Source organism: Molossus molossus, unplaced genomic scaffold (genome assembly GCF_014108415.1).
Source record: "Molossus molossus isolate mMolMol1 unplaced genomic scaffold, mMolMol1.p scaffold_m16_p_10, whole genome shotgun sequence".
Lineage (NCBI taxonomy): Eukaryota > Metazoa > Chordata > Mammalia > Chiroptera > Molossidae > Molossus > Molossus molossus.
In genome coordinates, this window is record NW_023425345.1 from 25,207,607 (window position 1) to 25,223,001 (window position 15,395).

The 15,395-nt window shown below is 40.3% G+C and overlaps 1 protein-coding gene across 2 annotated transcripts in view; it reads left to right on the plus strand.

Annotated features, from left to right (window-relative positions):
- Window positions 1–15,395, plus strand: part of BORCS5 (BLOC-1 related complex subunit 5) — an 88,875-nt gene that overhangs the window by 60,160 nt on the left and 13,320 nt on the right. For both annotated transcript variants that reach the window (XM_036250694.1, XM_036250693.1), the window contains exon 3: window positions 7,184–7,341. In XM_036250694.1, coding sequence (XP_036106587.1) covers window positions 7,184–7,341 — 158 coding nt within the window. The remainder of the gene's footprint in view (window positions 1–7,183; window positions 7,342–15,395) is intronic.

Genomic DNA, 15,395 nt, shown 5'->3' on the forward strand with positions numbered 1-15,395 from the left:
ACAGCTTTGTAACTTCAGGAGTAGAAAAAGTGGCACTTTTTCTCTGTCTTGTTCCTTCTATAATGTGGAGCAGAATTTGTGGCAGATTTTCAGAGATTCCTGTGAGTCAAAGAAGCATATTCTGACAATAGATCCATGAACCTGGGCTTTGTTTTTAGATGATTTAGAGGGTACATTGTGATTTATAAGGGTGATTTAAAGTATAATTTCTTTTACTTTGAAGTTGGTTGGGCAACTTAACTTGAACACCTTAGTGTGCCTTCTAGACTTGGCAGCTTTCTTGAAATCTACCCTCCCCCTATTTTTTTTTTTTTTTTTTAATCCTCACCCGAGGATATCTTTCCATTTTTTGTACAGATAGAGTGGGAGGGAGAGCGAGGAAGGGAGAGAGAGAGAGAAACATCGACGTGAAGGGACACATCGAGTGGCTACCACCCGCACGACCAACCAGGGCCGGGGACAAACTGCAACCGAAGTACGTGCCCTTAGCGGGAACCGAACCCGGGTCTCTCTGGACTGCAGGCCGACGCTTTAACCGCTGAGCCAAACTGGCCAGGGCTTTTTTTTTTTTTAAAGAGGAAGAGTGAGGGTTTTGTTTTGCTTCGGCCCTTTGGAAGCTTGGGCTGGCCCTGTAGCTCTTCCCCTCCCACTCTGCAATATAGACTCCCAGGAGTCATCTCCAGCACTGGAAGTCTTCCTCACTTGCTTTGGAAGAGCAGATTCAGACTGAGACCATGTCTCACTCTTGTGTATATGTGGAGGATACAGAGTAGAGGCACTAAAAATCATCCCCCCACTAAAGTCTTCTTCAACTTACTCTTTCCTGGAATTCCAGCAATAGAACTGTATCCTCTTAACCTAATTTAATGTACAAAAGAGAAAAAAGTAAGTAAAACATGGTCCCTGTTCTATGAGACTTTTAATTGCCTTGAAGAAGATAGTTTCAAGGTATATTCATCCATATAAATCTTGCAAGATAGGAACTGGTTTTGACTTAGAGACACTTGGGGTGAGAGAAGAAGGGAAGACTGCTGAAGAAGACATTACTAATAGATGGGAAAGACCTTGGCCACATGTTGTTTAAAAATTTTTTTAAAGGGAAATACATTCATATGGTTAAAAAATGTTAAAAGTATACTATGAAAGGTTCCCTCTAGACCCTTGTTATCCAACTAATTCTTGTCATTTCAGTTTCTTTATGTAAATATAAGTGAATATGAATATTTTTATTTACTTGTCCCTCCCCTTTTACACAGTGGTAGCATACTCCATACATTATCCTATATACCTTTCTCTTATTACTTAATATCTTATGTGAATTTTATTTTCTATGTGAATACATACAGAGCTTCATTCTTTTCTATGATCATGTACTACTACTATTTATGGCTGCACCATGGTTTAATTAACAAGCTCCCTACTGATGGACTTTGAGCTGTTTGTTCATATTTTACTAGTATAATCACTGCTGCAATGAATAATCTTATATATACACTTTACCTCATTTAACACATGTGCTAATGTACATGTAAATTCCTGGTAGTGAAATTAGTGTATCAAAGGCTTTATGCATTTGTAATTTTGATATCTGTGCCAAGTTGCCCTCTATGGAGGTGTTAATGACTTAACACACGAATCAGCAATGCCTGTTTCCTTGTAGTTCCACCTACAAGTTTTTATCATATTTTTGGACTTTTACCAATTTGGTAGGTGAAAAATGGGCTAGCAGTAAAGTTTTAATTTCTATTTTTCTTATGACAAATGAGGTTGTTCATCTTTTCTTATAGTTTAAGCATCTTTTCTGTGAAATGCCTTTTTATATTCTTTGTCCATCTTTCTTTTGCTGATGTTTTGCTTGCCAATTTCTAGGAGCTCTTTATATAATAGGAAGTTTGCCCTTTGTGATTTGAGTTGCAAATATTTTTCCCAGTTTTTTTTTTTTTTTTTAACTTTTTTTTGCTGTGGGGAACCTTGATTTTTATATTGTTGAATTTATCATTATTTCCTTTGTGGCCCCTGCATTATCCCGACCCTCTATTGATGGCACAAAATCATTCCTCTTTCCATGGTGCATCCTCACTCTTTTCTGACTTCAGTCTTGGGTTGACAGCAAAAAGGTTTTGGTATCTTCCTTCCCTGGTTTGTTTCTGGGACTGTTCTTTGTCAGTGATAGGGTAGTCCTTGGTAATTGTGTTTTAGGAGATTTCAGTTGTCTGAAAAAAAATATCCATTTCCTTGATTAGAGGCACTCTAGAAAACTGCTTGGCAGTTTCTTATAAAACTAAACATGCAGTTACCGTACAACTCAGAAATTGCTCTCTTGGGCATTTATACCAGAGATACAAAAACTTATGTTTACACATAAACCTGTACACAACTGTTCATAGCAGTTTCGTGACAGCCCCAAACTGGAAACAACTCAAATGTCCTTAGTGGGTGCATGGTTAAACAAACTCTGGTACATACATGCTATGGAATACTTCTTGGAAATAAAAAGGGACGAACTATTGATAATATGCAACAACTTAGGTGAGTCTCTAATGTATTTGGTTAGGTGAAAAATGTCAATCCCCAAAGGTCATATATTGTATTAATCCATGTATAAAACATTTTTCAAATGACAAAGTTTTAGGAATGGTGACAGATTAGTGTTTGCTAGGAGTTAAGGATATTCCCCTAGCAAGGATGAAAGAGAGATGGATGTGGTTATAAGAACCTGTGTATGATGGAATGGCACGGCATCTGATGATGATGGTGGACACATGACCCTACACATATTAAAAAATTGTATAGAATTAAATAAACTGGTGCATACACACACACATAAATGAGTGTAAGTAAAATGACATTTGAATAAGATCAGTGGATCGTATCAATGTCGGTACTATCCTGGTTGTGGTATCGTATTGTTTTGCAAGATGTTACCTTTGGAGGAAACTGGGTAAAGAGATACATGAGATCCTGTGCACAGGATCTCAATAAAATTCTCAATTAAAAAATAAAAACTCATTTCTACAAATACCAGCTTCACCCAAAGCTGCTACATAGAGGCAGTTTCACTGGAGTAACTAGGCTCTTTGAGTGAGGATTGGCATGGAGCGGCAAGGGACCTCATGAGGCCTTGCCTCAGGTTCAACCCTGCGCTCTCGGCTCTGTCAGGCCAGATGAAGAGCTGAGTTACTGGCACTTCCGAGGATCCCTGGGACTGTCTAACTGGGTAGTTCATTTTACAGCCTGTCTGGGGGGCAAGGGGAGGGGGAAGAACACTGGCTTAGGCTCCAGTACCTCAGAACCAGTGAGGGCTTGACATTGGTGGTTGGGGGCAGGAATGGGGAAGGGTTCCCAAGAAGACTTTTGCTGTGGGTAGGTCCACCCGATCATGTGCCCCGCTGGCATGTGTATTTTGGTGTGCCTTGTGCTTATCATTGGCTCTGACAGTAGGTAGAGCATGGTCTAGCACAGCACTTCTTAGAGGGGGCTTGCAGGGAATCCCTGAGGGCCCGAGGGCCCCAGGGCCCTGCTAGGGAGTCCATCAGGTCAAAACTGTTTTCACAGTAATACTTAGACATTTGCTAATTACTTTCATTCTCTTACAAGTGATACAATAGTTTTCCAGAGGTTATATGATGTGAAGGAGCAACAGATTAAACACAGAAGTGGATATGAAACTCCAGCTGTTTTCTATTAAGCCAGACATTAAAAACACTTAGAAAAATGTAAACAAGTGCCACACTTCTCACCTTTTTGTTTTGGAAAATATAATTATTTTTCCTTAAAATATGCTATGTTTGTTATAATAATAAATGTTTGTTAACATTTAATGAAGTTATTGTTTTTTGTTTTTTGTTTTTTTTTATCCTCACCCGAGGATATTTTTCCATTTTTTGTACAGATAGAGTGGGAGGGAGAGAGAGGAAGGGAGAGAGAGAGAGAAACATCGACGTGAAGGGACACATCGAGTGGCTGCCACCCGCACGACCAACCAGGGCCAGGGACAAACTGCAACCGAAGTACGTGCCCTTAGCGGGAACCGAACCTGGGTCTCTCCGGACCGCAGGCCGACGCTCTAACCGCTGAGCCAAACTGGCCAGGGCAGTTATTGTTTTTTTTTTAATGATTTAATAAATAAGGATGTTCTCAGTTTAATTTTTTTGAAACATGTTTTCATTGATTTTTTTTTTAAAGAGAGGAAGGGAGAGAGAGAGAGAAACATCGATGTGAGAGAGAAACATCGATTGGCTGCCTCCTGCACGCCACCTACTGGGGATCAAGCCCACAACCCAAGCCTATGCCCTGACTGGGAATGAAACTGGGACCTCTCAGTCCATGGGACAACACTCAGTCCACCGAGCCACACAGGCCTGGCTCAGTTTAATTTTTTTTTTTTTTTTTTTATCCTCATCCGAGGACACCTTTCCATTTTTTGTTCAGATAGAGCAGGAAGGAGAGAGAGGAAGAGAGAGAGAGAGAGAAACATCGATGTGAAAGGGACACATCAAGTGGCTGCCACCCGCACGACCAACCAGGGCCGGGGACAAACTGCAACCAAGGTACATGCCCTTAGCGGGAACCGAACCCGGGTCTCTCTGTACCACAGGCCGACGCTCTAACCGCTGAGCCAAACCGGCCAGGGCCAGTTTAATTTTTAATACTTGAATATTGATATAAACTATAAACCAAAGCTCTTTGGGGTCCTCAATAATCTTTGAGAAGGTAAAGGGGTCCTAACACCAAAAAGTGTGTGAAACTTTGGCTTAGCAGAACGCACTTGGCCAAAAGTTGGTGGGCTTGTGTCCTAGTCAAGACTTTGCTATGTGACCATGGCCAAGTCATTTAGCCTCTTTCATTGATTTCTTCTCCTGTAAATGTTCATAATCATCCTGTTTTCTGTACCTTAAAGAAAAGTGAGATAATTCTATATAAAAGGCTTTGAAAATATAATGTCCTATGCAAATGTAAGGGAATTTAATAGTTCGACAACTAAGCTTTTGTTGGAAGAAAATGTGAAGAATGAAGTTTCTGGTATGTCAGCTGATATTCTGTTCACTTTTTATTTATTTTTATTTTTTTTATTATTATTATTTTTTATCCTCACCAGAGGACATTTTTCCATTTTTTGTTCAGGTAGAGTGGGAGGGAGAGAGGAACAGAGAGTGAGAGAGAAACATCGATGTGAAAGGAACACATCGAGTGGCTGCCACCCACACAACCGACCAGGGCCGGGGACAAACTGCAACCGAGGTACGCGCCCTTAGCGGGAACCGAACCCGTGTCTCTCAGGACCGCAGGCCGACGCTCTAACCGCTGAGCCAAACCTCTGTTCACTTTTTAAATTTTCTCATTTTTACATCTCCTTCTAACAGTTTTCTCATACATTTTATTTCTTTTTCTCAGTCTCTCAGACAACCATTTTAATTATTAAAAGAAATTAAGTGGATACATCTTCCAAAGTTTTCAGTCAAGAGGGAATTTATATTCCTGATATTTTGCAGTGTCATAAGGTCAGGAGCGCTGTCTTGGAGAAACCACTTACTAGCTTTGTGACTTTAGGGAAGTTACGTAACCTCTCTGTGTCTTGGATTCCTCATTTGTTTTTGTTTTTGTTTTGTTTTGTTTGCAATTATAATTTATAATTGTGTAAAAATGAAATATTTAGGAATAAATTTAGCCAAAGACATATAAGACTTCTATACTTATAACTACAAACATTGTTGAAAGAAATTGAGGAAGCTTAAATGAACTTTTCCGCAAATGGTCACAGCTCCAATGTAATCCAATCACAGACACAGGAGACTTGTTTTTAATTGACAGACTCGTTCCGAAATTTATGTTAGAAATTCAAAGAACCTCAGATACCTAAAGCATTTTGGAAAATAACAAATTTGGAGTACTAATATTACCTGACTTCAAGATTTAATATAAAACTCAATTAATCAAGAAAGTGTGGTCCTGAATTAAGGATCAACAAATAGATCTATGGAACAGAATGGAGCCCAGAAATAGACTGCACATATATGGTCATTTGAAGAAAAGAAAAAAAGGCAAGCCCTGGCCGGTTTGGCCTGCGGTCCAGAGAGACCCAGGTTCGGTTCCCGCTAAGGGCACGTAGCTCGGCTGCAGTCTGTCCCCGGCCCTGGCTGGGTCATGTGGGTGGCAACTACTCAATATGTCCCCTTCATGTCGATGTTTCTCTCTCTCTCTCTCTCTCTCTCTCTCTCTCTCTCTCTCTCTCTCTTCCTCTCTCTCCTTCCCACTCTATCTGAACAAAAAATGGAAAAATGTCCTCGGGTGAGGATTAAAGAAAAAAAGGCAACAAAACAACTAAATAGGGAGAAAGGCCTTTCAACAAATAATGCTGTGATAACTGGATGTCCATATGGAAGAAATGTAAATCTGGTTCTTCTTTACTGTACACAAAAGTTCATTTTAAATTAATTGTGAACATAAACATAAAAAGCTAAAGTCATAAAGTGTTTAGAGGAAAACCTTAATGAATATCTTTGTGACTTGGGGGCAGGCAAAGTTTTGTGAAACTGGTCACAAAAAGTAATAAACATAAATTTAACTTCATCAAAATTTAAAACTTCTGTTCATTACTATCTATCTACATATCTATCATTCAGATAATGAATATGCACACCACAGATTGGAAGCAAATATTTGGATTCCTCATTTGTAAAATGAGGCTAATAATACCTTACTTTCCATGGTGATAATGAATAATAATGTACAGTATATAATTATGAGTATATAATGAATGTTCCATAAATGATAGTTGTGATTGTCATTAGCATATAACAAAAGATGCAAGATTAAATTTAGATCTCTTACCCAGTTTTTTTTTTTTTTTTTTATCCTCACCCGAGGACATTTTTCCATTTTTTTGTACAGATAGAGTGGGAGGGAGAGAGAGAGGGAAACATCGATGTGGAAGGGACACATCGAGTGGCTGCCACCCGCACGACCAACCAGGGCCGGGGACAAACTGCAACCGAGGTACATGCCCTTAGCGGGAACCGAACCAGGGTCTCTCCGGACCGCAGGCGGACGCTCTAACCGCTGAGCCAAACCGTCAAGGGCTTACCCAGTTTTTAGTAAAGTTATTATTAAGCTACTTTATTCATAAATTTATTAGCAGTAATTTCCATTTTATTTGATTTCATTCTTTTTTTCTGCTTTGAAGGGCTACTGAGTGGCCAAACTTCCCCAACAAATACCAAGTTGGAGAAGTTGGATTCTCAGCAGGTGTTGCAGCTCTGCCTCCGATATCAGGATCACCTCCATCAGTGTGCAGAGGCCGTCGCTTTTGATCAGAATGCTTTGGTTAAACGAATCAAAGAGGTAAGTATTGTGGGAAACGAACATTGCTGACTTATTATTGTGATTCCTGAGTCCTTTTCTACTGGGCAGCAGGGCCAGTGATCCCAGCTTTATGGAAAGCAGTCATTTTTCTATCGTAAGTTTTGACATTTGTCCTCATTGCTTTGGGGGATTGTCTTTCCTAGCAGTAAAATGTGATGGTGAAAAAGAGTGGTCCATGGAGCTCACCAATCTGGAGTTTGAATGCCAGTTCACCACTTATTTGCTTGGGCAAGTTACTTAACTTCTCTTGGTCTCTGTTTCCTCATCTGAAAAATGGGGCTAATAAGTAGTAACCTATACCAAGGGTTGAGTGAAGATTAAATTGCTCAGTTAAGTGTTAACTATTTTTTTAAATGTAAACTTTATTTTTAAATTATAGTTTACATTTAGTATTATTTTGTATCAGTTTTAGGTGTACAGTATAGTGGTTAGACAATCATATACTTTATATATAGAGTTACCCCCGATATTTCCAGTACTAACCTGGCACCATACATAGTTATTGCAACTACCAATCTGTACTTCTTAATCCCTTCACTCACTTCACCCACTCCCCCCCTCTCTGGCAGCCATCAGTCTGTTCTCTGTATCTATGAATCTGTTTCTGTTTTGTTGGTTCATTTATTTTGTTCTTTAAAGTGAAATCATATGGTATTTATCTTTCTCTGACTGATTTATTTCAAGTAAGCGTTAGCTCTTATTAGTATGCATAAATTCTGCCATACTAATTTGCTCTAGCTAACATTGTATCATCAAACTAACTTTCACAGGTTCCTGTATGTAACTTGCATTTTGTTTTCAGATAGGTTATCAGTTCTTCGAGAGCAGGAGCTTGATATCTCCCTAAAAATTATATTTTTCACTTGTTAGCACTTGAAAAGCTCAGAGATTCTTACTGGTTGGATGGAAACAATTATGCCTATTTAACCCACAAGATTTTGTAAGGAAACAAACAAGATAATTTATGTGAAAGCACTTAGTAAACCAGCATGGTAGGATGTTGAGTAATTATTAATAGTAAGTAGGTACTTCTTTTAAGCTCTGAAATATATCATTGACTGGGCCGCTGCATGGAACAGCTCTGGGAGCACCAAGGTGTAAGGAAATATATTGTCTAAAGTTTTTACTCAAGAAGCGATTGATATTCCTGATACCTTGAAGTACTATCTTATAGAGAAAAGAAAAGGTCAGGAGCTCCCTCTTGGAGAAACTACTTATGTGAATGGCACCCTCTGGAGTTGTTTACAACAAAATAGTTCTGGTCATTGACTCAGGCCAGAAAAGAAGATGGACATGAGGCCGCACACAAGTAAAAGGTTGAGAATCTTTGCAAATTAATTATTTATTAGTAATGGACATAGTATATCCTTGAAATTACAAAGTAGTCGTCATACTGACAGGTTTAAATGTGCCACCACCTCCAGCAGAGTGGCACATACCTTTCATAAAATGTTGTAGGTATATATGCTTTTCCTCTCATGGAAGTCTTTTATTTGGAAGACTATTAAATATGACCTTTCATATTGGCTGGTATTGGTGTGGCCTTTCAAATGGTATAATCTATTTTACTACATTGTAATCTACAAGCTTCAAGTCCCAAACATGACGGTTCATTAGAATCACTTGGGATTTTGTTTGTTTTAATACTCAGTTCTCCTGTCCCCACAATAGTCTAGGTTGTGGTTTGTGAATCATTATTTTAATAAGTTTACCAAATAATTCTGAAGCCATTCTCCATTACCTGGGATTTGGAAACCAATGATCTCTACAGGATTATTTTCCAAAATAAATTCTGTAAAACTAGTCTATGTAAGGAAGATCAGACTTTTTGCATATTCCATCACTACCTTGGAAGGTCACAATGCATATATATTATCTTATTAAAAGTTAATACAAATCTGACAGTAAAGAAAACCAGCACTTTTCAAAGTTTTTGACCACAGAACCCTTAGGTAATATCTGTTAACATCTACAGAAGTAGCATTTTTAAAGAAACTTCTTTGAGAAATGTTGTCGTAGACATAAGAAAGACTTTACCGTTTTTGACTGTTGTGCTAGAAATGAGCCATGACATTAACTTTCAGAGAGATAATTTTAGAAAAATACAACTTTTAATGCTTCTTGTCTTCTTTTTGAAGGGTCCTCTAATCTGTGTCTGCCCTTTTGTAGTTTAGGAAAGCGTAGCACAGAGAGGTTGACTAGCTCATTTTTAAAGAGCTGGGTTAAGTATTTGTAGCTGGCAGTACAAGACAGAGCTCCTCATTATACATTTTCAAGACTCCAAACAGTGTTTCTTGGCCCTGAATCACCTGGGAATTTTTTACTCCAGTATATATGATGGAAAGTTTTACACACACACTAAAGTAGACAAATTCTGTGAACCTTTATGTACTCAGTGCCCACCTACTACAGGCATCAACAAGTCAACACTCTGTTTCATCCAGACCCCCACCCACTCTCTGACACCTCCTCAACTGGACTATTTTGCAGTAAATCTCAAGCATATCATTACATTTATAAATATTTAAGTATGTGTCTTTAAAGTAAGGGACTGTTTTAAAAAAGCATTTTAATCTGAATCAATTTTAGACTTAGAGAAAAGTCACAAAAATAATTCTGAGAGTTTCTGTATACCCCTCACACAGCTTCCTCTAAAGTGAGCATCTTACAGAATCATAAGAACAATGATCAAAACCAGGAAGTTAACACTGCTACAATACTGTTAACTAAACAAAGACCTTATTTGAATTTCACCAGTTTTTCCACCAATGAAGAACTCCTTTTAAAAAACACTGCCACAGTGCTGTTATCATACCTAAAATATTTAACAATACCTTAATTCATTCAGTACAGCTGAGCTACTTTTAAGAAAATACTGATGTATAAGTCTCACTCTAAACCAGTTAGATTGAAATCTTTGAAGGGTGGTAGGTTGGGAAGAGAGGAAGCTGAGTACTGGTATTTATGAAAGTGCTCTGGAGGCCCTGGCCTGGTAGCTCAATTGGTTGGAGCATCATCCTGATACACCACGGCTGTGGGTTCAATTCCCAGTCAGGGCACATACAAGAAGCAACCAATGAATGCATCAATAAGTGGAACAACAAAAATCGATGTTTCTCTCTCTCTCCCTCCCTCTCTCCTCTCTAAAAATAAAAAAAATCAATAAATATTTTTTTAAAAAAGAAAAGAATGTGGTCTAGAATTTGAGAACCAGTGTTCTGGAGCATTTATTACAGGGTTGGGGACACTTTTTCTACCAAGGGCTATTTGGATATTTATAACCTTTGTGGGCCATAGAAAATTATCAACTTAAAAATTACCCTGCTATATTTGGTCAGGCTAATTTGGTGAGGTTAGCTGGTATTGATTTTTCAGCCTTATATGGCCTCAGGCCGGATGTTCCCCACCCCTGATTTAAAACAATCAAGCTGAGTTCATGCCTTTTGAGGAACTTTGGGGTTCACTTTGAGTCACCAGTAGTTACCCAGAATTGCTGGAAAACCCAGAACAGTGCTCCCAGTACTGCACGGTACCGCCGTAGTTCTCCCAGGACAGAGGAGGTGAGCACTGTCTCAAGGTTTTCTTTGGCGACTCGTCTCTGCTGGCAAACTCCTGAAACATGCATCCGTCTGTGCTCGATTCAAACCTAAGGTTGAAATTAGTCGTTTCCAAATGAGTAAAGCTGAGGATGTAGTTTTGATCAAACACCAACTCGCTGATACTATTCCAGATGTTTCCTGGAAATTTGGTTGCCAGAGTGAGGAAGTAACATAATGCTATGTGTGCTGGAAAGTGAGGGAACTTAATAAGCATGGAGAATACGTATTAGTGGAAGCGTGGAGCCCGGATCACCCAGAGGCCTGTCAAGTTACAGTGCTGTGATCACTGAAGTTTGGGACAAAGGGAAACATGGCTGTACCCGTGTCTGAGTCAGATAAAAGAAAATCAAGGAGTTAGCTAAGCTTTCCTCTTGATATATTGGATGATGCTCTTGAAAAAGAAGTTTATGTTTTATAAAGGTGTGCTGTCTAGGTGTGGGGACAGAGGTACACAGAACAGGAATATGAAAGATAAGGCACTATCAATGGAGAGTGCTTAGTTGTGGTTTGTAATTGAAGTGCTCTAAGTGTTAAAGATCCAGGCTACCCTGGAGCAGGTGAGGTTTAAGCAAGGTCTTAAAGGAGAACCAGGATTTGGGAAATAAATGGAGAGAAATAGGAGTGCATTGCTGTCTGGGGGAACTGTTTAATAGTCTCAGAAGAAAATTAACTTTGGGGTTAATTTTGGTCCAACTAAACTTGGTCCAAGAAATCTCCTCTACACTGAGAACCACAGCCACAGAATGTTGGAGTTGGAAGGACCTTGGAGACCTTCTGGTCCAGTGCCGTCATTATTTAGATGCAGAAATGGAAGCCATTAGAGAAAGTAAGCAATTGTTCCTGGGTCACAGACTGAGACAGTGGCCAGAGTTATGGAATTAAAAATGGGTGAAGATTGAAGGAGGGTGTTTCTTTTGGAGGTGGTATACTTGAACATGTTTACGGATTAAGAGGGAAGAGACAGAAGTGATCAAAAATGAAAGATAAAAAGGGGATTCACAGAGCAAGATCCCTCAGACGACAAGATAGGACAGGATTTAGAGCCACAGGGTTATGCGTTCTGAGAGAAAAGGAAGGGCACAGGTGAGTTTATGTAAAGAGGATAGCTGGTGCAGATCAGTCCCACCGGAGAGCCTGTATAGGTCTCTCTGAGGAAGAGAGGAGGTCATTTGTTGGGAGTGACCATTGGGGGGAGTACAGTTGCGACCTCTGGGAGTCACTGAGGGCTCAGCTGAGCAGGGAAAGCCTTTACTTTGAATTTGTGGGTGATTTAGCATAGTGGTTCTGAGTGCAAACACATTGCCCAGGTTCAAGTCCTGGCTCTGCCTCTAACCAGCTCTGTGGCCTTAGCCAAATTACTTAACCCTTCTGAGCCTCAGTTACCTCTCCTGTTAAATGGGGATAAGGAGAGTATCCACCTCAGCAAGGTTTTTGTGAGGCTTGAACAAGTTTCTGTATGTTAAGTACCTAGGACCATATCTGCCATATTCTAAATACCAGAGTGTTAGCTCTTATTAATTTGTTTACAATATAAATAAATGACTAAAAGAGAAAAACCTAACCTATTGTCTTGAATTGGCCCACATGAAGTTTCTTGATACCAGCAGCGGCCTAAATATTGGCTCATTTTAAGCAAAACCCTCAATACCCAAGTATGATAAAGAACTAAATAATTAGCCCATTTTGGTTTCCATCAAGCCCTGCATGAGCCTTTTCATGCCACAGGTAATTGATTTTTGGGATTTCTGTAATGAATGTGTCTGTTTATTCTGCATTGTGAATAGCAAACTGGTGCCTAGGGAACATGGGTCATGAAGAGTGTGAGACTGGGTGACCACAAATGATTAGTCCTTGGCTCCTAGGCTGTGGATCTATCACTTCTCATTTCGGTGATTTCTATGGCAACTCATCATTTCTACTTAAGGATTTGAACTGACAGGCAGACATGTTGAGTTTTAGGTCACGTCTGTCATTGAAATTTGAGTTAATGAAAGGTAAAGAAACATGTGACCTCTTAATGGGGGTGCTTTTCCGCAGGGAGGGGAAGGTGGCGGGAAGGCTGGTGGGAAGTACACAGCCCAGGAAGACTCAGAGGAGACAGCTGGAGCAGTCCTCGTCACTGGCCTAGATGGCGTCTGTGCTCCCTCTGGCAGCTGTCAGTGTGTGAGTGCATCAGAATACCTTGCAACCAAGGTAGAGCACTAGGTCTGTTTTGTAACAGTTATCATGTACTTGCTTAAAGGCTTTGAAACTAAATTCACAATATAATTCTGGTAGTGTCGTGTTTTTCATTCTTAGGTGTGTTGGTTAGCAGGCTCTTTGAGCCTAAACTCATGAAGCATTGTAGGGGAGGTTCAGATGAACCATAAGAAGGAGTTGCAGTCCTTTGAAAGCCATGATTACATAGGTTTATAAAGAGACCCTAAAGTTTCTCTTATTTAGTTTTTTCATTGCACAAATAGAGAAAACCAAGGCCCTTTGAATTTATTTAGGACTTACCCAAGGTTTTTCTCTTAGTTAATGATTAAGATGATATTAGATAAGTCTTCCCGATTCCATAGCTGTTTTCTGCTTTACCGTACTACTGATGTCTATTTCTTTGGGATTTTTCATTTCATTTTTAGTTATTCCTTTTCATGCAGTGGGCATTCAGCTGGTGTTTGGAGGCATCAGCTACCATTTCAGGGGTCTATACACAGAGCTAGGCAGTTATTCTTTGACAATACTATAATATTGAAGACCTAGCTGGAACCATTTTCCAAGTATTTGACGTGACTTCCGGTACCATGTTTCCTCTCATGAGACTGGGGGACAGATTGATCAAGGTTAACTCCATTGCTCAGTGTTGCAGAGAATCAGTGTCTGAACCGGCATTAGCATCCATTCTGATCTTCAGTAACAGCCTGGTTCTTGTGAACCACTGGTTAGGTGAGGCTGTTACGCTTTTTTTTTTTTTTTTTAATTCTCACCCGGGGATATGTTTTTATTGATCTTTAGAGAGAGAGAGAGAGAAAGGGAGGGGTGGAGAGAGACACATTGATCGGTTGCCTCTCGGACACACCCTGATCTGGATGAACTTGTAACCTTTCTGTGTACCAGACGACACTCCAACCAACTGAGCCACACCAGCCAGGGCGAGGCTGTTAGTGTTTGCCTACACCTTGAACTGTGAATCTCTCTAAATGACGACATTGTTGGATTCCTGTTCCTGCTTTTAAACATACCCTGGCATTGGTTGCTGCTTGTTTGACCTCATAAAAAGGAAAGGACTAAATTAGAGAAACTTTAGTGTTTAATTGAAACTACAAATTTTGATAAGATTATTGAGATGTTGGGCTTCCTTATGCTGAAATACTGAGGGCAGGGCATTTCAAGAAAGGTTTGTGTTCCCTTTCTATCTTGCAAATGACTCTGGTGTAAATTTCAGGTAAATTACGATATAGTCTACCCCCTTCTTGTCCTTTGGGCAGCCTTTCTCCTAAGAAATACAAGGCTGCCTTGGGTGGCGGGAAGTAGAGATGTGGGATTGGGCTTATTCTGGTCTGTCTGGCTAGAGGTCTGCATACACTACTTCCTTCGGCCCGGCCCACACTTCCTTCACACCAGCACTGCCCTGCCAGAAGGCTGAAATCCTGGAAGAGGGCCCAATCAAGTTCATTACTTGCCTTTTGGAAATGTAGGCTTGTATTTTTTGGCGAGGCATGAGCAAAGCCTCGTTATTTGACTGCTCGATTTAGCTCCATTCAGATTCTGGATACTGACATATGAGTATGTGTGAACAGCAGTCCCGTTTCCCCCCAGTTTGCCTGCCCTAGACGTGCCCCTAGACAGCCGGCTTTGCCAGCTTTCCTAGTACTGGCTGCAGGTGGAGGTACTAGAACCCCTGTTCCTCTCCCTCCCCCAGCTCTCTTCCAGTCTGCCACAGTGGGCAGTGGAGCGCCTCTCTTGCGAGGAATGGCAGAGCAGCTGGTATCCATAAGACAGCTAGTAAGCAGCATTAAGGGCACATGGGTTATAGAGCCAGAAGTAGGACTGGGAAAGGATATTCCCTGTCCTGTATCTCTTTAGTGAAGAAAAACAAGGAATTCTAGCAAATTTGAGCATTGCTGCAATACTGAGAACACTGCCTGGCACATAGTGACATTTTTTTTTTTTTATCCTCACCCGAGGACATTTTTCTATTTTTTGCACAGAGTAGGAGGGAAAGAGAGGAAGAGAGAGAGAGAGAAGCATCGACGTGAAAGGGACACATCGAGTGGCTGCCACCCGCACGACCAACCAGGGCCGGGGACAAACTGCAACCGAGGTACATGCCCTTAGTGGGAACCGAACCTGGGTCTCTCCGGACCTCAGGCCGATGCTCTAACCGCTGAGCCAAACTGGCCAGGGCACATAGTGACATTTAATAAATGTTTGTGAAATGAGCAATTTAAC